The sequence below is a fragment of the Tachysurus vachellii genome, chromosome 4 (genome assembly GCF_030014155.1).
Source record: "Tachysurus vachellii isolate PV-2020 chromosome 4, HZAU_Pvac_v1, whole genome shotgun sequence".
NCBI lineage: Eukaryota > Metazoa > Chordata > Actinopteri > Siluriformes > Bagridae > Tachysurus > Tachysurus vachellii.
Window position 1 is genome coordinate 23,246,675 of NC_083463.1, and position 24,209 is coordinate 23,270,883.

General features: G+C 34.6%; 1 protein-coding gene across 2 annotated transcripts in view; it reads left to right on the top strand.

Annotated features, from left to right (window-relative positions):
* Positions 1–24,209, top strand: part of cntn4 (contactin 4) — a 150,914-nt gene that overhangs the window by 44,232 nt on the left and 82,473 nt on the right. For both annotated transcript variants that reach the window (XM_060868386.1, XM_060868385.1), the window contains exons 4-5: positions 46–221; positions 15,611–15,706. In XM_060868386.1, coding sequence (XP_060724369.1) covers positions 46–221; positions 15,611–15,706 — 272 coding nt within the window. The remainder of the gene's footprint in view (positions 1–45; positions 222–15,610; positions 15,707–24,209) is intronic.

Genomic DNA, 24,209 nt, shown 5'->3' on the forward strand with positions numbered 1-24,209 from the left:
TTAGTGCAAAACCTTCAATACTGTTATTTGGTCTTTGTCATTTAGGTGGAAGCTCAATGGCACCAGCATTGATCCAACATTTGATTCACGCTACACCCTCTTTGGTGGAAACCTCCGCATCACCCAGTTGAACAAAGACCAGGACTCTGGGACCTACCAATGCTTTGCCTCCAATTCATTTGGGACCATCGTAAGCCGCAAGGCCAGCCTTACCTTTGCATGTAAGGTCGCATGCTTTATCCTTTCTTTATCTTTCAGATGCCACATCAAAGATTCTTGTGTTGAAGTGGATACGATAATACATGAGTCGTCTGATTACAGCATTAAATGTTCAATTGGAAATGCTCACTGTCTATATCAAAGATGGGAATCTTCATTTCCCCAACAGTTAAATCTGAGACTATTAAACTTTAATGTATGTGTAGTATGTGTATTCCAGTGAGGCGTTAGAAAACAGGCAGGCAAAACTAAATAAGGAGAGCATACTCAATACATGAGAAAACAAGCATGGTCCATACCCATGAAGTAAAATTAGACAGAGAAAATGGGTATGAGAAAACTTAGGCTCCTTAATGCATCATAACATAGATGAGACTTTGTAATAAAACAAAGTCTTTGGAAGTCAAAAATAAACTAACAAATCAAACTAGGTGGACAGATTTCTGACACAGTCAAGAAATCATCACAAAACAATGGCAGCATAGTTTTTGTGTTGTCAGTGCCATCTATCGTTGTTATCGACATAAATTTGTCACTCACAAGTGTTCAAGTGTTTCTGCTCTTGAATACATACATACATACCTACCTACATACATACGTACATACATACATACATACATACTTGCATCTAATAATACTTAATATTGTGCTTTGGTCGTGGTAAATTTATTCTAAATAAAATTCTCCCAATCTTCCATTCTATAGTATGATTCCAATGGAGTGATGCACTTTCTGTTCCAAATTGGCCCTGCAGTCTTGCTTGACAGTGCTGACAGCACTGACAGTGAATGACTGGTAGCCCCCTCAGATTTCACTGTGCATTTCTGCATCCACAGCCTACACATTCAGAGTCAGCTCTAGAATTACTGGCAGCCTTCATGAAAATGGGAAGAAATGAATATATTAAATGAATAACACAGGCAGTGATATTTTCACCTGAAACAAATGGGGATTTTGTAAAATATTATCACAATATTTTTAACCAAAAAAATTTCCTTAAGTTTTTTATTTATCTGGAAAAAATGGGTTTGAAATAATTAAAAATAAATAAATAAATAAAAATAAAGATAATATTTGTGAAGTCTCCTCTAGAAAGGATAACACCACTGTGTCTCTTCTGGTAATGTCTAATAGTATATACAGATTTTGTGTTCAAACAACCAATTCTATTTTGACTGGATTGTATTGTGGGTGAATACTAGGGAGGAAAAATCCATCTATTGCAAAGTCAAAATTCTGGCAATCTTCCTAAGAGCCCCTTAATCACTAGGAGCAAAACAACCCCAAAGCATCACTCATCCAGAGCCATATTTTACAGTGTGTATCAGATGTTTGTCCTTGTATGCAGCTAAGCTTGGTGATGGTGTGCATGGCACTCTTAACATGCCAAGAATTTTTCTATTTATCCTGGTTGTGCTTAATGCTATTTTTAACTGCTTTTGTTGTTTTTTTTATATGTATTCCCTTATTTATGTTGAAAGCCCATTGTTTGCTCCAGTGGTGATGGATATAAAAGGGATCTAATGTCACACAAAGAAAACTGGCAGACAAATCCATCAATTACCCAGACTCTTGACCTTACATGGGCACAGATTGTTGTCATGAGCATCTTGGCCTGCCTACCATCCATCTTCTTTATTACTCATACTATAACTTAATTAACTCCAATATGTGATGGATCAAGAGAGTAATTTAAAGGGCAGCTGATGTTATGAGACAGGCTATTTTATAATTTGGTCACTTAATGCAGAAGAATTTAGGGGGAGTTTGGTTGTGGGTGTGGGAGTACAGAGAATCACGACGCATGGTGCAAATTAATTTCTTAACTAATGCGTTTGTTCGCTGGCTGACTAAGAGCTCTTTATCCCTTTTGTAGGAAAAAATTAACATAGATGTATTATGCTGGCTGGTTCTTTTGCAAATGTATTCACTGTTTATCTCAACATTTTTTTCCACTGCACAAGCGTACAATTAGTCTTTTATTTATTAATTTTCTACACTGAATGGTTTAGTCTATATCATCAAGGACAATTTTTGAAATCTGCCTTTACCATATATCTTTCATTGCGTTTGTCCATGTGGGCAACAGAGGTATCAGAAGAAAAGGTTTTAATTAAAGAGACATTTCCTCTTCATAACACTGAGTTTGTCAGATTTTTCTTTATTATTTTTTTCTTTTTTTTTTTACCTTTCTTTCAGTAGAGTAATTTTGGCAGTAGAGATACTGGAAAACTTGCATAGAATTGTAATTGTCAATGTGTGCAGTGTTTCTGAGATGGTAATTGAGTTCTGGGATTGAGTAAGGTGTTTTAATTAAACTGTTAATGATAGAGAACAGTGCACAGTACCTTTATCGTGTTACTTAAGTGTCATTACCTTCAGAAGACCTTGATTTGAATTATTATATTTCCCATGGCTCAGCTATCAGGTTCTGCTTTGCTGCATATTAACAAGTCCATGGTTATTAAACATTCTAATAGATACTAGATTTTATATATTAAAGATAATATGGGATATAATACATGTTTAATTTTAATAATGGTATTCAGCTCTGCTTGAGTTGTTTGTCTTCAACCTTTTAAAGATTCTTTTATATATACATATCTATTCATGGAGGCAAATCTGTGAAAAATATGAAAGCCATAATTAACTCATTATTTGCTTCAATTATCATGACTGGATAATTAGTGCTTTATTATCTTAATCAGTTTAATCACCTTTAAGATTGCAGACACAGTGCAGTAAAATTCTGCACACAAGATGGACATTTAAGAGCTACATAATACACCTGATTGACAATATAACCTGTTTTAATCAAACTCAGTATGTTAATATGAATACAGCAATAACACATTTATGAGAGAGAGAGAGAGAGAGAGAGAGAGAGAGAGAGAGAACAAATACCTTTCATTGTCATCTGTTTGTTTTTCAGAATACGTTTACATTTTAAATTCATTTTTATTTGACATTATGATTATATTAAATATTTGATTTAATGTCAAAAATGACATTAAAGCAATTAGGTTGAGACAAAGATAAAATAAATTTTAGAGACTGTAATCTTTCAGAGATTTCCTGCAGAGCAACAGAAAAAATGTTATAGATACAAAATGTTTCTACATTCATATATTTATTTCTTGTGATTATTTTCAGGGTCATTATGTTTGCCTTTCATTACAATCAGAAATTTGCCAAATAATGAATGTGCCTGATTGGTAAACTTCACCTGTTTATTTATTTTCAGTACCATACAGTCATCTGCACTATTGTTAATCTGCAATGATGTGTAATACGGTAATAGCATTTGTTTCAATGACTAAAGCAGATAAGATAACACTACGAGTGTATACACCAGAATAACTAGCAGAAACATAGTTAAGCATTTTCTTGGTAAGTAATCAATTGAATAATTTGATTACAGTTTTATTCAGTTTGCTCATCATACTTTATTGTCTCATATATGCAGTACACATGCCTAAAATGACATCTTGTGTCTAAAATTACACATTTTTCTCCTGGCTTTCTATTTCAAGATATGAATGTGCTAAATATAATTAATGTACAGTGCATCCTGAAAGAATTCACAGTGCTTCACTTTTTCCACATTTTGTTATGTTACAGCCTTATTCCAAAATGGATTAAAATGATTATTTTTCTCAAATCTCGACAAACAATACCCCATAATGACAACATGAAAGAAGTTTGTTTGAAATCTTGTTTGTTTGACAGCACATTTTTTACCTAAAAATAAAAAACGTAAAAAAATGACATGTACAGTACATAAGTATTCACAGCCTTTTCCATGACACTCAAAATTGAGCTCAGGTGTATCCTGTTTCCACTGAGCATCCTTGAGGTGTTTCTACAACTTGATTGGAGTCCACCTCTAGTAAATTCAGTTGATTGGGCATGATTTGGAAAGGCATCTGTCTACATAAGTTCCCACAGTTAACAGTGCATGTAAGACTACAAACGAAGCCATTAAGTCCAAAGAATTGTCTGTAGACCTCCGAGACAGAATTCTGTCAAGGTACAGAAAAATTTATGCAGCATTGAAGGTCCCAGTTAGCACAGTGGCCTCCATCATCTGCAAATGGAAGACGTTTGAAACAACCAGAACTCTTCTTAGAGCATGCCACTCAGCCAAAATGAGCGATCGGGGGAGAAAAGCCTTAGTCAGGGAGGTGACCAAGAACCTGATGGTCACTCTGACAGAGCTCCAACATTTCTCTGTAGAAATAGAAAAGAATCTTCCAGAAGAACAACCATCTCAGCAGCACTTCACCAATCAGGCCTGTATGGTAAAGTGGCCATAAGGCACCTGAAGGTCTCTATGGAGTATGCCAAAAGGCACCTGAAACACACTCTGTCCATCTCTGGACTCACCTTCTTCGATCAACCCTTGCGAGGCCAGTTCTGAGTGGAACCCTTTTTGAAAACCTTTCTATGACCCTGGCCACTGTACTGTAACTCAGGTTCAGGGTGTTACCGATCTTCTTATAGCCTGGGCCATCTTTGTGAAGAGCAACATTTCTAATTTCTTAAATCTCAGTGTTCTTTGCCATAAGGCTCCATGTAGTGTTGACATTATGAGAGAATTGTACTCAAAGCACCAAATTTTAACTACTTTAATACAAGATACACAAGGTTGTATAGTCCTGTTAGGCAGACAAAGACATGAATATGATGCATAGGACATGTGGCTTTGCATGTCTAAACAATGTACATCTGTTATCACTTAGGGTGTACTAACTTTTGTTGTCAGCTATTTTGACAGTAATGGCTGTATGGTAAGTAATTTTCAGAGGGCAGTAAATCTATACTACTATAAAAGCAGCACATTGACTACTCTAAAATATATCCAAATTTCATTTCTATAGCATTGTCTCTTGAGAAGATATACTAAAATGGTTGCTGAAATGTGAGGCGTGTACTCACTTTTGTGAGTAGGAAGCAGTGTTGTGCTAGTTACAGTACTAAGAAATAGTAACTAGTTACAGTTGATTCACTTCATTCAAAAAGTAACTCATTACTTTGTTGATTACTTACACCAAAAAGTAACGCGTTACTGTTAAAAGTAACTTTTTATTACTTTTTTAAAGAACGTTCTTTAATGTTCCCATTAATTCCCTTTTATGCATTATGATCTATACAAACACAAAACTGATTGTTGATCTGTCCCTGGCTAACAATCCGGTTAAAATCTAGTCGCTGTTGTTTGGCTGGAGGGGCTTGACTCACTTCAAGTGTGTCCACAGACATAGGGTTAGCTTCCAGCTTCATCGAGGCATGTAGTTTCTACCTCCAGATTGGAGTTGCTGTTTATCGCAGTAGATAGGACCTTAGAACCAGAAAGACACAGCTTAGATTTGACTAAAATGTTTTTGACTTTATGCTCAACTAAAGTGAAATAATGAGCATATTTCCACTTTAAGAAACTTTGTCTTGCTCTCACCTTGACTCGCCATTACTGCCACACATACATGAATAAATGGAAACGGCCACAGTGCGGCGTCTTCGTGTTTACAGTGGTTGGCATCCACCAATCCTACAATGTGTCTCTGCAGTAAACAGGTTAAGCTGTAGGCTACACTTCAGCCAAAATGAATTAATTTAAAAAAGTAACGGACAAACGCACCATATGGTAACGGTAACGTTAATTTATTTAAGAAGTAATGCGTTAGAGTATTAGTTACTGTCAAAAGTAACTGTGTTACTAGTATCGTGTTATTGCCCAACACTGGTAGGAAGTATAAACTGGTCAATATGAGATAATATATATATATATACAGATAGTAAACTGGTAGTATAGCTTTCACTTGTTTATAGCATTTAAATAATGGCTTTAATGCCATTTTATTTTTTATATCTTGACATTTTCTTTTGTGAGGTATTGACATGCAATTTCAGTTAAAGAGATGCTAGTCAAGTGACACAGTCAAAGGTTTCAGTCCTGGATAAATTAAGAGAGGAAGGAAAAGCATCTCTACAATCTTTTTTCAAAAGCATGAATCATCAAGTGTTTGCATATATACATATATTTATATTTTGTTTTTCTGATTAAAAATCATTGCAAGGCACTGCAAGGTTGTTTGTGCTAGGGTATTTTCTTTGTACAGAGCAGGTTGTGACTTTCTTTAAACAAAGACAGGCAGTCATCTTAAGATGTATGACTAAAGATGCACTAATTTTCTTGTAGTTCCTGGTGAAAACTCTTAAATTATATTGATCGCCATGACTAGATATTAAAACTGCACTTCTAGATTAGAATTTCATTTCATTTAATAATAGTCTAAGCTTTTCCTGCATGAAAAATCAATCAAAATAATCAAAATTAGGCCCATATTATTAAATAGGCCCTATATTAAAGAATATAAAACATTCTAGACACTGTAGAAAAGTTAGAGGTCTGCCTTGTGACAGAAGGTTATTTAAGTTAATGATTATTATTGTATGTGTTGCTACATGTATAGCAGCAGTTGGTGTTTCTGGGACATTTTGAACATTGTTTCAGAGCAATGAATGCTTAGGAAACATCTTCTTTAAGACATTGTGAATATAATTGTGATTTTAAGAGAGTATGAAAGATGAAATAGCATGGTCTGATTAAAGTTGTCATAAAACTGCCTTAGTTCTTTACAAGGATATAGAAAACATTATTAATTGTGCAAATGCTGTGAAAAAAAAGGTGGTACATGATTTATTTCTTTTGTATTCTAACACATACATGCCAAGTTGAAAAAGCCCAAGTACAGGTACAAATCACTAATGGAAATTTATTCCTTTCTTTTTAGTTGTTTATTGACACAGTATTTTTTTCTCCTCCCCAACCCCTCAATGTAGGCTCTTTTTTTCTTCCCTTTTACTTCCTCTCACTCAGTCTCTTTTGAAAAGCCTCAGCTGCATCCTAGCCTTAGGTGCCCTATTGAGGGTGGCTCTCAGGGCAACTTATACAACAATGGTGCCTTTGCTCTTTTTTGGAATGACAAGAAGCAACTTTGATGTACTTAGCCAAAAAAATAAAGTAAAGAATCCTCTCATGTAGATTGTGATGGTGAGTGTCTCAAGATGGCTTCATGTATCCATCTTTTGGAAACGTAAATCATAAACATCCTTTTTATCTGTTTCCAAAATATCTCCCCAAAAAAGATACTTTCCCCCTTTTGTGTAGTAAATTAATTCAGTACCTTAGATGTTGAACGCGTTTGTCCACTTTGTTCTCATGGGCTCTCCATTTTCTGACTTCTGTCAGGCTTTTATCTAACATCCTGTCCTCAACCACACATGAAAGTGCCACTCCAGGCCTTTGTTGCTGCTCTATCATCATTCAGATTGGAACCAATAGACTTGCAATTGCGAGTATATGAGTTCTACACTCGCACAAACACATGAGTTATGTTTCTGGTTGATAGAGAAAAGAGCAAATACAAAGCTTTTTCACGTTTTTTAGTTTAGGGAGTAGCAGTTGTATTCAGAGTTGAGTTAAAAAAAAGGCAGGATTTAATACTGCACATTGGTATTTAGACCTTATATGACTAGAGACATAAGCCCTATTTAGAAGCCATACTGTACACGAATCTTGAGAATGAAGTGAAGTTACATAGAATTACACAACCTTGGACTATACGATTGGAAATGTATGAATGAGACAAATATAGTTTTGGTACTTTTATTTAGTGAATTACCTATTTGTAAATATTGTCGAAATTAGAAAAAACTTCATATTAAGTGTGATTTTTGTCTACTTTTACACTTTTGTGGTGTTCACGAAGACAATATTTATTTTATTGAAGTTATGTGGCATAAGTGAATATTGTTGCAGTGATATTTTAAAATACCAATGCACTGGCATCTTCAAAATTCTAATAGTAAATAGTGTCAGTAAGTATAATAAGATGCACATCAGTAATATTTTTAAATTGATTAAAATGATACAGTGCTCTGCAAAGGTATTCATACCCTCTGAAATTTTTCACATTTTGACACGTTACAACCACAAAGAAAAATGTATTTTATTGGGATTTTATGAAATAGACTGAAAGAATTTTTTTTACAAAGAAATATCTGAAAAGTGTGGTGTGAATTTGTATTCAGCCCCCTTTACTCTGATTCCCCTAACTAAAATCCAGTGAAACCAACTGCCAGCAGAAGTCACCTAATTAGTAAATAGAGTGCACCTGTGTGTAATTTAATCTCAGTATAAATACAGCTGTTCTGTGAAGCCCTCAGAATTGTGTTAGAGAACATTAGTGAACAAACAGCATCATGAATACCAGAGAACACACCAGACAGGTCAGGGATAACGTTGTGGAGAAGTTTAAAGCAGGGTTAGATTATAAATTAATATCCCAAGCCTTGAACATCTCATGGAGCACTGTACAATCCATCATCCTGAAATGGAAAGAGTATGGCACAACTGCAATCCTACCAAGACATGGCTGTCCACCTAAACTGACAGGCCATGCAAGGAGAGCATTAATCAGAGAAGCAGCCAAGAGGCCCATGGTAACTCTGGAGGAGCTGCAGCGATCCACAGCTCAGGTGGGAGAAGCTGTCCACAGGACAACTATTAGTCGTGCATTCCATAAATCTGGTCTTTATGGAAGAGTGGCAAGAAGTAAGCGATTGTTGAAAGAAAGCAAAGAAATTCTGTTTGCAGTTTGCGACAAGCCATGTGGGGACACAGCAAGCATGTGGAAGAAGGTGCTCTGGTCAGATGAGACCAAAATTGAACTTTTTGGCCAAAATTCAAAACGTTATGTGTGGTGGAAACCCATCACTGCACATGACCCTGAACACACCATCCCCACCGTGAAACATGGTGGTGGCAGTATCATGTTGTGGGGATGCTTTTCTTCAGCAGGGACAGGGAAGCTGGTCAGAGTTGATGGGAAGATGGATGGAGCCAAATACAGGGCAATCTTAGAAACCTGTTAGAGTCTGCAAAAGACTTGAGACTTGGCGGCGGTTCACCTTCCAGCAAGACAATGACCCTAAACATACAGCCAGAGCAACAATGGAGTGGTTTAGATCAAAGCATATGCATGTGTCAGAATGGCCCAGTCAAAGTCCAGACCTAAATCCAATTGAGAATCTGTGGCGAGACTTGAAAATCGCTGTTCACAGATGCTCGCCATCCAATCTGACTGAGCTTGAGCTATTTTGCAAAGTAGAATGGGCAAAAAATTCACTCTCTAGATGTGCAAAGCTGGTAGAGACATACCCCAAAAGACTGCAGCTGTAATTGCAGCGAAAGGTGGTTCTACAAAGTATTGAATCAGTGGGGCTATACACAAATGCATGCCACACTTTTCAGATATTTATTTGTTTATAAAATCCTAATAAAATACATGGTTGTAACATGTCAAAATGTGAAAAGATTTAGTGGGTATGCATACTTTTGCAAGGCACTGTATATTAGGTTATTTGTATTAAGTTTGCTTTAAAGCAGTAGGACATTTTATGGATCTAGCAAAGCAAAATGTTTCCATAAGAAATTTGTAAAATACTGAAATAAATAAAAAGCTTGCCTGAATGAAAGTCAGATTATTCAATTTATTTACACCTAAAACCAAGCATCTAGATACAGTATTTGGGACTTGAATTTTGGGCGTTCAACATTTCTGAGAAGAATCTGCTATTTTATTAAAAGTCCAATCCCACAGATTCTTATTATAATGACTACGGTAGACATGTTTTGTAGTAAATCATGTATATTAGCTTTATTTTATGAATATTCAAGGCATGAACACCAGGGGCGGTTCTAGACCTTTTTTAGGGTGGCTCCAGCCCCCTGTCTATGATCTCAGCCACCCTAAGTATAAGTATAATTTTTACTTCCAAAAATAAAAATTACGTTAAAATGCAGGACATGTCGTCGATGGGAAAGAAAATTATTTATTAGTTTGATCCAAGAGCAAATTTTTTTACTTTGCTTTTACGTGTGTCAAAAGTGCGTCATCAGCTGTCTGCATTATTTGAACGGAGAAGCACAGAGTCAGTCAGCGCTGGAGGCATTTATCTATAACGTTAATCAGTGGAAAGCTGCAAAGACAGTTATGGAAGGTATTTTATAAAAGTTAACTGCAAAGAATTTTCACAAATCCAGGGAATTTGGCACTCATGAGGTTGTACAGTGTTATGCTATTTGTGTTCAAATTGTTTGCAAGGTTGTGTTTTGTGTCTGTTACTCCCACAAAAGCATGTTTTTCAAATGAAAACATATTTCTATAATCCCACCATAGTAGTTTTCATTATTTAATTGGAGATATTTCTTTTAAAATGTATGTATTTTATGTCATCCCGCAAGTAAAAGTTTGTTGGAGGTACAGTTATAAAAAGTTGTACTACTACTGCATGTTTCTGCTATAGTAGTGAACTTAGTATAGTATATATATACAGTAATGTGTTGATATTCATAAAAAATCACTTCTACCAATACCAGTGAAATTTCACTATTCTTATTACCAGAGTTTATAGCACAAACAAAATATTAATGCAAACAATCCATTCAATACTAAATAAAAATAACATTTATTGATTTGGTCTTGTGAATATTTTTTTATTAATGACTGCATTCATTGGACACACTGTTCGTAGAGGATGCACACATACATGAACTGATTTGATTCAAGACTGGCATCATTACATCATGCATAAAATTTTGGTGTCCACTTTTGTCATTTGAAATAATACTTTTTTTTTTTTTTTGGCTTACTATGTAGTCATATAATATAAAACTCTTCTTGTTTTAAATACTCACTGAGGGCTAAACCCCCCTAAAGATGAAATCCTAGAACTGCCCTGATGAACACAATTCCTCATACTTATTTTTAATAACTTTTGAAAGCATATTTTAGAAATTCATTCATTCATTCATTTTGTACCGCTTATCCGAATTATTATCGGGTATATTTTAGACATTCATTCATTCATTAATTTTCTACCGCTTATCCGAATTATTCTCGGGTATATTTTAGACATAAGTAAAATAATAGAAAAGAGCTGTTACTAGTTTTAACCATTAAAAAAGTCAATAGGAGCAAAGAACATGCTTGCCATTTCAGTATACTGTATCTTCACTTCTGTATTATACACCTCAAACTTCACTCAGCAAAGTGTTACTTCATGGTCTGCTTATTATCCACTGATTGGACACAATTTTGCCCATTTACTGCACAGTTGATGTGTGAAAGAATTAAAATAGTGGCTAAGAACATTCACATTCTAGAAAGTCTTTCATGGCATGTCAAGCATATGCAGGCATTGAGACTGAGAAGCTCACTAAATGTCAAGGGGTTAAAGAAGTGTAACAGTATGTAATTAAGTTCAGTGGAGTTCAGTCAATCTAGATAATTTACAGGGTGTATTAGAGAACAGTGGTTAAAGTTTTACATAGAGAGCACTTATTGCAGTGTTAGATGGCATTAATGCACACTCTGATTAATGATGAAAAAAATGGCTTTTTTTAAGAAGCAAGCAGTGTCTGAAATTGTTGTTAAATTAGGGTTGCTCCAGGGTTAAAGAGGGTTTTACATTTTATGAAATAATTAAGACAAAGCTACTTAGTAGACTTCCTGTGGCCAATATAACATACATTAGCTGACCTTTATAAATAACTTTATAAATCAGTGATTTTTGTAATTTTGCATTTAAATCTAGCCCTGAAGCAGAACCTTCCAACAGCAGAATAGAGGCTGTGACAAATTAAAGAAAAAGGGTTGATCTGTTATAATGAGAGCTTTTTCTGGATTGGTTTAGATATGCTTTTCTCTTAGAGGATAGAATCCCTGAAAGTAATGCAAAATAACTTTGAATAACTTTGATAGTGTACATGGGACAAAAATCCAGACCTGGACACTTCACACACCCATATCTGCTCAGTCATGTATATATCAGTCTCATAAAACAGCAGCATTACGCATAAAACCATACAGGCAGTTAATGTTAAGCTCAGACAACAGAAAATTTGATCTCTGTGATTGTAATTTTGTGTTCCAAATCAAGTCATAGTGTTGCAATATTGTATATTTCTTGGGTGCGTTAAGTGTTATATATAAAATTGTTTGATAATTTTGTTAATACAGTTAAGGCTATAATAGCAAGTCTGGCATCATAAATCATGGTGCTAGAATTCTTCTTATGGGGCAGTATTTATTTTCACTGTTTCTTGATTTGTTAATAAATTCCAATAAATGCTCTTGCATCAAACACTATCTGCTGGTGCATTAAAATGGAATACCAAGACTTGCGTTAAACTAATATATCCAGATTGCTTTAAACTAATATATATTGAGCATTAAAACATATAACAAGGTCAGATTAAATTAACTATAGCAGGTATAAGTATTAGATCTCTAGAGGTATGTTCAAGCTAAATTAATAATGGAGGAGTGGATGGCTGTTGTTTTTAAGCTTTTGGAGCATTCAAACTTATTTCTTGTGGCATACAATATATTTTCTTTAGTATAATTCTACTAGACCCACAAAACACCAACAACTCCTTTTAAAGGTGTTCATTTATCAGCATTTATTTGAAAGCTATATTCTCAGTGCACCAACACAAAAAGCTTTTTCTTGTAGATAAGTGCATGAGCATGAGGATAACTGAGCAATACATACTTTCATAGTGAGTACTACTGTTCTTTTGTGCAGCTATCCATTCCAGCAATGTGGAAGCAGCACAATGCTTAAAAACTTGCAGATACAGGTCAATTTTATCAAACAGAATGGAGAAAAATGCAAATTCATTGACATTGACCATGGCATGGTTGTTCATGCCAAACAGGATGGTTTAAATATTTCAGAAATTGCTGATCTCCTGATTTTCAAGCACAACATTTTCTAGAGTTTATACACAGAATACTGCAACAAAAGAAAAACAAAGAACACTTCTATTGTCAGAAACACTTTGTTCAAGCCGACAGTTTCTGTAGCTTTAAACCTTTGTTTAAAAAATAAATTGTGTCAAAATGAGAAGCGCATCAAAAGTTGAGACAGATGGACTAAAAGAGCAGAAGTTTACATCAGGTTCCAGTTCTATCAGCCAAAAACAGGAATTTGAGACCACATTGGGCATAATCTCACCCAAACTTAATCACCATCTACCCACATTTGTTGGCCAAGTAACCTTAGTCCTGGGTTTATGACCATGAGTGTATTGCTCTGTTTATAGCCAGCTTTTTTCCCCCCAATTTTTTATTTTTTTATTTTTTTATGCTGTACAGGATGAGTGCAATTTACATTAAACAAAAATAAAAATTTATTTGTTTGGCTGAATTAAAACCTTTACATGGCTGGTTCTGGCCCTTTGCTTACATTTCATACCTCTGCACCAAGTTACTGTATTTTCTTCTTCTTACATTTAATAAATAAAAAATCACATTCAAGTACTTTACATACCTTAAGTGAGCCCTGGGTTTGGGATATATATGAGCTGATTCTCTTTTTTTCTTTGAAGATAAGAGAGTTAAATAAACAAGTCAATTTCTGTCTAAATCAAAATAAGTTCTCTGTTGCATTTTTTTTTCGCCCAGAGCAGTATGATGTGACTAAGTGGTTTTACCCCAAACCTCATTTACAGGTCTCATCATGTTCTCATCTACTTTATTTCATAATTGCAGTGTATCGCACATCTAATAACTGCTCACTGCTTCTGAAAGAACAGTGAGAGGTTCTGAAATTAAACACCCCAGCTGAGACATCAGAGGGCATCCATCCTTGCAGACTCTCTACCTTTCTGAGTTAGTGTCATCAAAGTTTTGAAGGACAAATATTACATGAAAAAAATAACATCACCACCTAGTATTCTTTTTCTATGAGTAGCTGAAAAAAGAAATGATTTCCAAAGGTATAGGTAATTTCAGTTTCTAAAGTCTTTTTGAAATGGCTTTGTAATGGTTGACAGCAAACCTGCGATGAATAAAGCACATAGGGGAGCTGATAAATAGGGGAGCCATTAAACCCATTGATGTGTGACTTATGCTTGGCAAAATACCGCTGTCATGGAGGTACAGTGGATTCCAAGCATGTGCCTGCTTGGGGCTGTTATTGATTTCACCTTCATTTAATCAGTCTGTTGAATGCCATAAAACTATATGGTAGATGACAAAGAGTTTCATTTTTATGTTTGAGAGTTAGGAATGTCATAGATCATGCAAAAGCTTGAGGCTCTTTTGCAACTTCCAAAAAAAAAATTATATATATAAAAATAATTTTTTTATTTTTTTTATTTCACAGCAGTGTTCAGTACTTTCCACGAGGAGTTATATACGTAGAATAGAGACTGGCTTATAGTACTAACAAACTAACCAGTCAGTGTACTTATTAAATCTACAGTTGTTTATACATTATTATACATTATTATACATTAATTGTTTATACAGATTTTACATTGCAGTCATCAGATAATATTAAGCTAATTATGCAGATTTTTTCCACACATACTGCAATTTTAATGAAATAATTGCAGACATTTTCTCTTATGTATAAAGGCACAATATCAAGGTGCAGAATAATCAAAATAGAATAGAAAAATGTAAAATATAAAACATATAAAATCTTTAAAAAAAAATTCTTTCCTAATTTGTTTCCTAATTGTTTATTTCAGAACAGAGTAAAACTGAGACCCAGCTACAGTTCATATTATTGTTACCGTTATTATTATTATTGACAAATCAAAAAGTTGGTTTAAATGATTGATTATTACACCAAACACAATATTGCAGCCAAAGATGACTAATTAAATGTTTACCACTGTCATCACACTAACATACTGTCTTGTAGAACTGACTTGTAATTCATTTTGTGAGTTGCTCATTTACACATTTACATTTCACTGTATTCAATGTTAGCATTTTTCCTCAGTGCAGACATTATACTTTGTTTTTTTTTAAATCCTCACCTTTAAGCCACACTGATGCATTAAATAGTGTGATAAGACACAATAGACACTGATGGACCAAAGCTAATCTTTAACCATTCGTATCCATTTTAGCTTGGCTAGAGGCTGTGCCAGCAGGATTTCTTAATAAACCCACACCATGGGTGGTGATATATCCCTCAGTCAGGGGAAAGGCTGTTTACTCTGTATTTGTGCACACTGCACCAAGGCCCATACTCTTAGAAACAACACAACTATTTATATACCAAACTGGTCTCCAGTGAGTTCTATTTTCTGTTATTATTCTCAGACCACCTCACACCTCCCAGTGAAAAGTAGGTTATTAATGTAATATCAAATATATTTTGAAGCAGCATTTTTGCATCAGTCACAGCTTATTGTCTATTCCCGCTTACCTAAAAGGTTAATCTTTTCATATGCCATATGCTTTTCTGTTTTGGCCTCTGTATCTGAAATGAATGAATTATTCATGAATTCTTTTTCTTTCAGATCTGGAAAACTTCAGAACTCATCGAAGAAGTGCAGTGTCTGTAAGGGAGGGACAGGGGGTGGTGCTTCTGTGTGGCCCACCTCCTCACTCAGGAGGTCGGTACATTCATTTATAACAATGTGTCCAATAATGTTTTCAATACACCCCCATCATCTTACTGTGTAAGAGCTCTGTCACCTATCTGGCAACTTGCAGCACAAATAGATGATCAAATGATTTGTAGTTGATTGTAAGCTTTAATTTATTTTCAATTTGCACACTGAATTTACTTTTAATTCTATGCTACAGTGTACACAGCAACATTACCCTGATATATAACATGAAACAAATAGCTAGCTTGTGAAATAGCTAGCAGTTGTTAGCTTAGAATGAAGGTCAGATTTATTAGCTATAGCTGACGTTAAAATGTTTTTAGTTGTCAATTTGGGCAAAAAAAAAAACAAAACAAAAAAAAAAACAGCTTTTTCATTATATTTGAATAACTGTAACTGAGCTTACATTATTTCACAAACAATATCTCAAATTACATCACTAAACTCAGTAGTTTTATAAAGTTTTGAAACAAAAAAATGAAAGCTAAAATAGGGATTATCATTTGACATGTTAATTTCTCTGATAACACTTATGTTGTTTCACATCTGTGTGGCCATAAATATAGATACAACAACAATTTCATAGAAACATTTAACTAAGCTAGATGAATTATTATAGATAATTTCATTCTGTTTTCTTGGAGTTTTCTCAATTGCTTGTGAAAAATTTAAAGAAACTGTGTCTTTGGTCTCAAATGTCTTAATACATTTCTCTATTGAGGGCAAAATAAGAAAAACAAGAGTTGTGTACAGTGAAAGGAAAATTATATAGGCATGAAGGAAATAATATATCACATATGATGTGTCAATCTGTTAGCCAAACAATAATGAAAAAAGCATTCTTCCATGTATAAATCATAGCGAATGGCATGGTGTTATCCTGAAGTCTCCGCCTTGCGTTTAGCATTCTTACATTTACATTAATGGTATTTGGCAGATGCCCTTATCCAGAGCGACTCGCAAGAGTGCTTTGAAGGCACTATCAATAACCCATCCTCATTCGTGTGTCAAGGAGTAAGAGTACCATCACTCTAAGACCCTGTTGTGAAAGTTAGTACAGCATTCTTACTACTCTTCTTAATTATTTAATTTAACTAATTTTTATAATACATGAGTTGATAAAACATGTATTTAATTTTGACCAGTAGTCAGAATTAAGCTCTTTGATATGAAGCTTATAATGTGAATTTTGTGCAGTAAATATGAGAGCATTATGCGTCATTATACACTTGGGTGAATTTCTTCGAGTTTGCTCTATATCTACAAAAAATATAGACATTAATATATTTTTCTAAAGCATCTCAGACATTCTCATCCCATTTGTTGTTATCTATTTGTCATTCTATGATTTGGTTTTAATTTTTCTTTTCATTTTTCTTTGGTGTTCTGCTACAAGTGTAGAGACAAGCTCTTTAGTGTTTGTTCCCCTGCGGTCAGTGTTCATTCATGCGCTTTATGTTTTACTATTCTTGAAATATGTCCAGAGAGTTTGTTATGAAATTTGCTCTCAGATGTGGAGCACTGTGTAGAGTGCAAAAAGTGTTTCATGATGTTATAATGAGAGGGAACTTCAGTAAAATGTGTATTTGAGTTTTGCAGAAATGCCTTTGTCAACAAAAGACAAGTGAACTTTGGTTATTGTAAAAATGGCATTCCAGTGTGCAGTACAGCAACACAATTTGTTCAAAACTTGCTGTTGTATTTTTTAATTTTTGTTTTTGTATTGCCCATTGAGTTTTGAATTTGGAGTTCAAAACAGAAATGCTGTTTTGTGTTTATGTATGCTGTTAGTGCAACCAACTCCCTGAACTATTTGTGTATGATCATATTCTTCCAGTCTTTCTCTAACAGACACCTGAATTTTTCATACTCAGTAGTGTATTCTGCCATTTTATCCTTAGCAAAAATATCCCTTATATAACTCTGCCTTCATAGCTCCACTTTCCTTCACCTTCCAAGACTTCACATACACAGTCATATCAAATTAATAGCCTGCAGTTAATTAATCCAGCAATATGGCAGAATGCGTATTAGGAGCTTATTGATGTTGGCAGTGATACACATGAAAAAGCACTTATGCTGCAGAAAAGGCATTCTGTTTTAGGTGCGGCTGTTTGGTTCTGCTTAGTTTATGCCTTTGTAATGTTTGCTGGTCTACCTTAAAAAAAGTTTAAATATATCTAATACATTAACAATAATTTATCTACAATAAAATATGAAAAGTATTTAAACTGTTTTTTTATCTCTCATGCCAATGTCACTGCTGTGTTTGCATAAGTAATGATAAGGGGTTGCATTACAATTAATCGTTAACTATTCCTGTGATGGACAGGGTCATCTAAAAGTTCCATCACTGACAACTGTTAGTCTACCTGTCACATGTCTCCTTTCAATGATATTAAAGAAAATCAAGTTGCTAATACAAATATTGTTTTTGTTTTGTTTTGATTTACTTTTTAAGTTATTGGCTAACAAGTGTTTTCACTCTAGGGGAACACACACTCTAGGGGAACAGCTTATTCTTTAACTCAAATTCTTTGTTGCCTCATGCTGCATGCACATTGTTTCTGGATAGAAAAACTACAAAACACAATATTAATATTATAACATGCAGTCTAGACCAAAAGCTAAGCATTAAATTTCATCATCAAGCCTTACTGAAGCATTCATTTCCTGTAAATAAGTTAAACTGCAAAGGTTATAAGCCACATATGTATGATGCCTATTAGCTTAAATTGCACTAGGTGTAAAATGTAATGTGAATGACTGCATAATGTTTTTTTCTTACCAGTCTAAGCCATCATTTATTCATTAATAAAATTATTCACTAGAATTTTTTTGTTAGATTGTAGGATAAAACAATAGTTAGATTGACTGAATTGTTCAATTGAATGAACAGTTGAGAGAAAGAAAAGATCAATGAACAAATAAATGAATTGGTAAAGGAATGGATGCATGTATGAATAAATGAAACCCTGGCAAAAAGCATGGTAAACAAAAAAAAAAGATTTCCAGCTTATTTAATCTAAGAAGAAAAAAGCTTTTGGTTAATTTTTACCATAGATACATGGAAATAGATTCGCTCCATGGACACCACATCTAGGTGTTGTTACACAACCTTACACAATAGTCATTGAATCTACAGCCTCCTCTTGAAAGAAATGATCCTGAGCCTTTCCTGCAAATTAGTTTTTTCCCCCATGACCACATATGCTATATATGAACATCCAATAGTGTGATGTGCATGGTTTTTAGTTTAAAGGATTTGGGAAAAATAGCAAGTGATGCAGATATTAAAATTTTCTTCAGTGATTTGAAGTTCTAGCTATGTGTAGAATCATGAATAAGTGAAATCTTTTTAAAATGAATGACCCAAAAGGCTTGATATAACAGCTCACAAATGTGTTGTGATATACTGTAACAGCTCCCAACTTGATAGAGCTCTCGACTGTATTTTACTCCTTTGATTATATTGTCACACCTCCTTCAGAACATAACAAAAGAAACTCCTTTTTTCTTTTCCTTTTTCTTTTTTATAAAAATTGCTATAAAAATTGCTATGACAAACTTCATTGTCAATGAGTGTGTTGGATAATATTGATTTAATTGAGAGTGTAATATACAAGGAAGTTCCATTAATTAAAAAATGTGAATTAAACAGTCAATAATATACTGTAATGTCCAAAGAACATAATAAGGATGTGTTAAAGTATTAAATCAAAGTTGTATTTTGTTAATACATAGTATATTTTAGTAATATATTGTATATTATATAGTTACTATTATAACTAAGTTAAGCATTTTTTATTTATTTGTTTATGTTCACTTTTATTTTACTTTAACCAGTCAAATTGTGGTGAACAAGCAACAATCAGATTTGGGATCTTGAGCTGGCTTTTAAAAAAGACTTAATTGGTTCACACTATTTTGAGAGTGGTTTTGCCATGGGTCTTCATCTTTGAGAACTAGAGAATGAGAAGGTTAAAATGATTTGTGTATTGTAAAAAAAAATACATATTAAATCCAAGGATAATAAATTGTTTATAGTTCTTTTTTTAGGAAAAGAATAAGTAAGAAGCAAATAAAGTGTCCTCTTCAACGATAATAGCTTGTTTTTTCTGCACTGATTGCAATTTTCACTTGTAAATTTGAGGTGCTTGTCAAGATGTGCCTGGAACTTTTCATGTATTACATTTGCAGAGATATCCCATTTGTCCTCTTATAGTTTGTTGTCATCTTTCCATGTTCACATTTCCATGAGGTTTTCTTGTAGATAAGATGAAAATGAATTTGGAGGCAGAGAGGTCTTCTGCAAGAATAAATATAATGTGTAGTGTATGTAAAAGTGCCTGCAAAAGCAGGGATCAAAGCCTTCTTGATTACCTGGATGTGCTTTTATTTGCACAATGAGAAATCTTCAGATGTTCTGTCATGTTGCTTATTAACCACATGCAAAAAAAAGGAAAAAACAGACATAACAAATGATGCATTTACAAAGAAAATTATCTATTGACCCATTATGTGTTTACTTATAATATGATCAGTCATAGTGCATTTGTGCAGTGAACAATGAACTACACTATGCGGAAAAAATTATGTGGTTACCTGACTGTCACACCCATATGTGGTTCTTCTTCTGCAGCAAATTTGAGAGCAGACTTTTGTAGAATGGTTCTGTTGCATTTGGATGTTGCATTTGGATTTCCCGTTGCTGAGAGTAAGGAATCGAAACATGTACCAGCTTGACAATGTCCCTGCGCACAGAGAGATGTCCATGAAGGCATGGCTTGCCAAGGTTGAAGTGGAAGAATGTCCTGCAAGGAGCTCTGACCTCAACCTGACTGAACACCTTTGGGATAAATTGAACACCGACTGCACGCCAGACCTACTCACCCGAAATCAATTCCTGACCTCACTAATGGTCTTGTGGCTGAATGAGCAAATCTACAGTCACACTCCAAAATATAGTGGATAGCCTTCCTAGAAGATAAGAACAAAAAGGGGCAGGATATGTGGAATGGGATGTTCAAAAAGCACATATGGGTGTGATATTTAGGTGTCCACAAACTTTTGGACATCTGTAGGTAAATTCCATTTATAAAAACACAAAGTGATATTTTTTTTTCAGGTTATTAAACATGTATGAAACATACACATGTATATGACTTTATACAGTTCTGTATAGATTAATCAGGAAACAACTTAGTTAATGCACAAACAGATATCAAAACAAAAGATGCTAATATGACATACATGAATACATTACAGTATATAAAGCATAAAATGCTTAGTGAACATACTGTATTTGATTACACTATTGTTTGTTAATTAATGGCAATTTTGCTGTACCTAAACTGACTTAATCAGGTGGTGCTAGCAGAAGCTGTGACTTTTTGACATTTCAGTGTTTCTAATGTTTGAATGCAAATTTCCTAATTGTAAATTATATGCCTGTAAATCCAATTTGTTACAAGAATAATGTAACTCATATTCAACATCTGTCTTTGAATTGAGTACATTATTTGGCACATAATTAAACAATATTAAAGATATAATCAAGTGTTCTTCATTCCGAATACACTGGATTACTCTGAGAATTTTAATTTGCCCCAATCTAAAACTCAGGAATACTCTGCCACTCACAAAAGCAACTGATTATGAACTGAATACAAGATTAGATACAGGATCTGTGTGTTGTTTCAACTTATTGGCTCTTTCTAGTTTTTAGGGTTTTTGGAAGAAAGTGAATTCTTTCTGCACTGACACTGAGAATTGGCTAAGTTAGACATAGTAAAAATATAAAGATATTTAAAAAATAAATAAAGTAAAAAAACATTTTTGCTGTATAAAAGTGTTGATTTTTAACTGCACTACACAATTTAATTCAAATAGACACTCTAGTTCTCTTTGTATTTTACCCAACTATGCTTTTTGTCATCTTCAATTACCATCCCTGTTGTGACCAACTAATGTAGCCACCTAATGTATTCAAACCCCATTTCCTTTCGAGTAAGGAGCTTTTAGGAATAGCAAAGGCTTTCTTTTTTTGCAAATAAAGATAACAGAAGAGTTAGTCTATTCATGGGCACCAGACCTGAGGGCCAAGTGGCGGCATATGGCTGTGTAGTCTTTTAGGAGAATACAAAAGGAAGGAATTTGGCCTTGAGCAAAGTTGTGTAAAATGTCTCATTTTATTCTCAGTCCTATTCTATTATTGAAATTGCACTTAGTAATCTGGAAATTAAACCTCAGACCTGTATGGGGTGCTATAAAATAATAAGAAAGAATTAAAAACATACTGAACGAATATCATTGCTCTTTTCTGATCGGAGACCAGATTAATTCCTATATGCTATTGTAGCAATTTCAAGGTTTCTTTAAACCTTGACATTAGACAAATCTTTGTCTTGTGTTGTCTGTTTGCACTGTCTCTTACACAGTTGCATTAGGTTGCACACTGCATTTTATGTGGCTAGGACTTAGCTCTGTGTTGTTTTATGTAACTTTATGTTTTTTTATGTAGCACTGTGGTCACTGTGTACTGTGTCAATGTATATAACAATATAAATACTGTATATTTATACTAAGTTGCCAATGTCTGATCACAACTCCATGAAAACTTATTTACATCTTTATTATTTACATCTCACACCTTTATTTTCTTCTTAATATTTCACAAACTATTGAAATAATTACAGTTTTTTATTTAAATATTTAAAAATTAAAAAAAAAAAAAAAAAGTATATATATTTTTGTAAATATTTTATAAAACCTTTTCATGTGACAACACTGAAGAAATGACACTTTACTACAATGTAAAGTAGTGTGTACAGCTTGTATAACAGTGTATATGTGCTGTCCTCTCAAAATAACTTAACACTTCCATTAATGTCTAAACTGCTGGCCACAAAGTGAAAATGTCAAAATTGGGCCCAATTAGCTATTTTCTCTCTCCTGTGTCATGTGACTCGTTAGTGTTACAAGGTCTCAGGTGTTTATGGGGAGCAGGTGTGTTAAATCTGGTGTTATTGCTCTCACTCTCTCATACTGTCACTGGAAGTTCAACATGGCACCTAATTTTAAAGAACTCTCTGAGGATCTGAAAAAGTGAATTGTTGCTCTACATTAAGATGGTGTAGGCTATAAGAAGATTGCCAAGACCCTCAAACTCACCTGCAGCACAGTGGCGAAGACCATACAGCGGTTTAACAGAACAGGTTCCACTCAGAACAGGCCTCGCATTGGTCGACCAGAAAAGTTGAGTGTACGTGGTCAGTGTCATATCCAGAGGTTGTGTTTGGGAAATAGATATATGAATGCTGCCACCATTGCTGCAGAGGTTGAAGGGGTGGGGGGTCAGCCTGTCAGTGCTCAGACCATACACTGCATCAAATTGGTCTGCATGGCTGTCATCCCAGAGGGAAGCCTCTTCTAAAGATGATGCACAAGAAAACCCGCAAACAGACAAGCAGACTAAGGACATGGATAAGTGGAACCATGTCCTGTGGTCTGATGAGACCAAGATAAACTTATTTGGTTCAGATGGTGTCAAACCTGTGTAGCAGCAACCAGGTGAGAAGTACAAAGACAAGTGTGTCTTGCCTATAGTCAAGCATGGTGGTGGGAGTGTCATGGTCTGGGGCTTCATGAGTGCCTCCAGCACTGAATGCCAACATGTGCTGTGACATACTGAAGCAGAGCATGATCCCCTTCCATGTTTCTGAGACTGGGCCGCAGGGCAGTATTCCAACATGATAACAAGCCCAAACACACCTCTAAGATGACCACTGCCTTGCTAAAGAAGCTGAGGGTAAAGGTGATGGACTGGCAAAGCATGTCTCCAGACCTAAACCCTGTTGAGCATCTGTGGGTCATTCTCAAATGGAGGGTGGAGGAGCACAAGGTCTCTAACATCCACCAGCTCTGTGATGTCATCATGGAGGAGTGGAAGAGGACTCCAGTGGCAACCTGTGACGCTCTGAACTCCATTCCCAAGATGGTTAAAGCAGTGCTGGAAAATAATGGTGAAATAGACATATTTCACATAGATTTCACATATAAATCTAATATCCACCAGCTCTGTGATGTCATCATGGAGGAGTGGAAGAGGACTCCAGTGGCAACCTGTGACACTCTGAACTCCATTCCCAAGAGGGTTAAGGCAGTGCTGGAAAATAATGTTGACCACACAAAATATTGACACTTTGGGCCCAATTTGCGCATTTCACTTAGGGGTGTACTCACTTTTGTGGCCAGCGTTTTAGACATTAATGGCTGTGTGTTGAATTATTTTGAGGGGACAGCAAATCTACACTGTTGTACAAGCTGTACACTCACTACTTTACACTGTAGCAAAGTGCCATTTCTTCAGTGTTGTCACATGAAAAGGTTTTATAGAATATTTACAAAAATGTGAGGGGTATGTGTGTGTGTGTGTATATATATATATATATATATATATATATATATATATATATATATATATATATATATATATATATATATG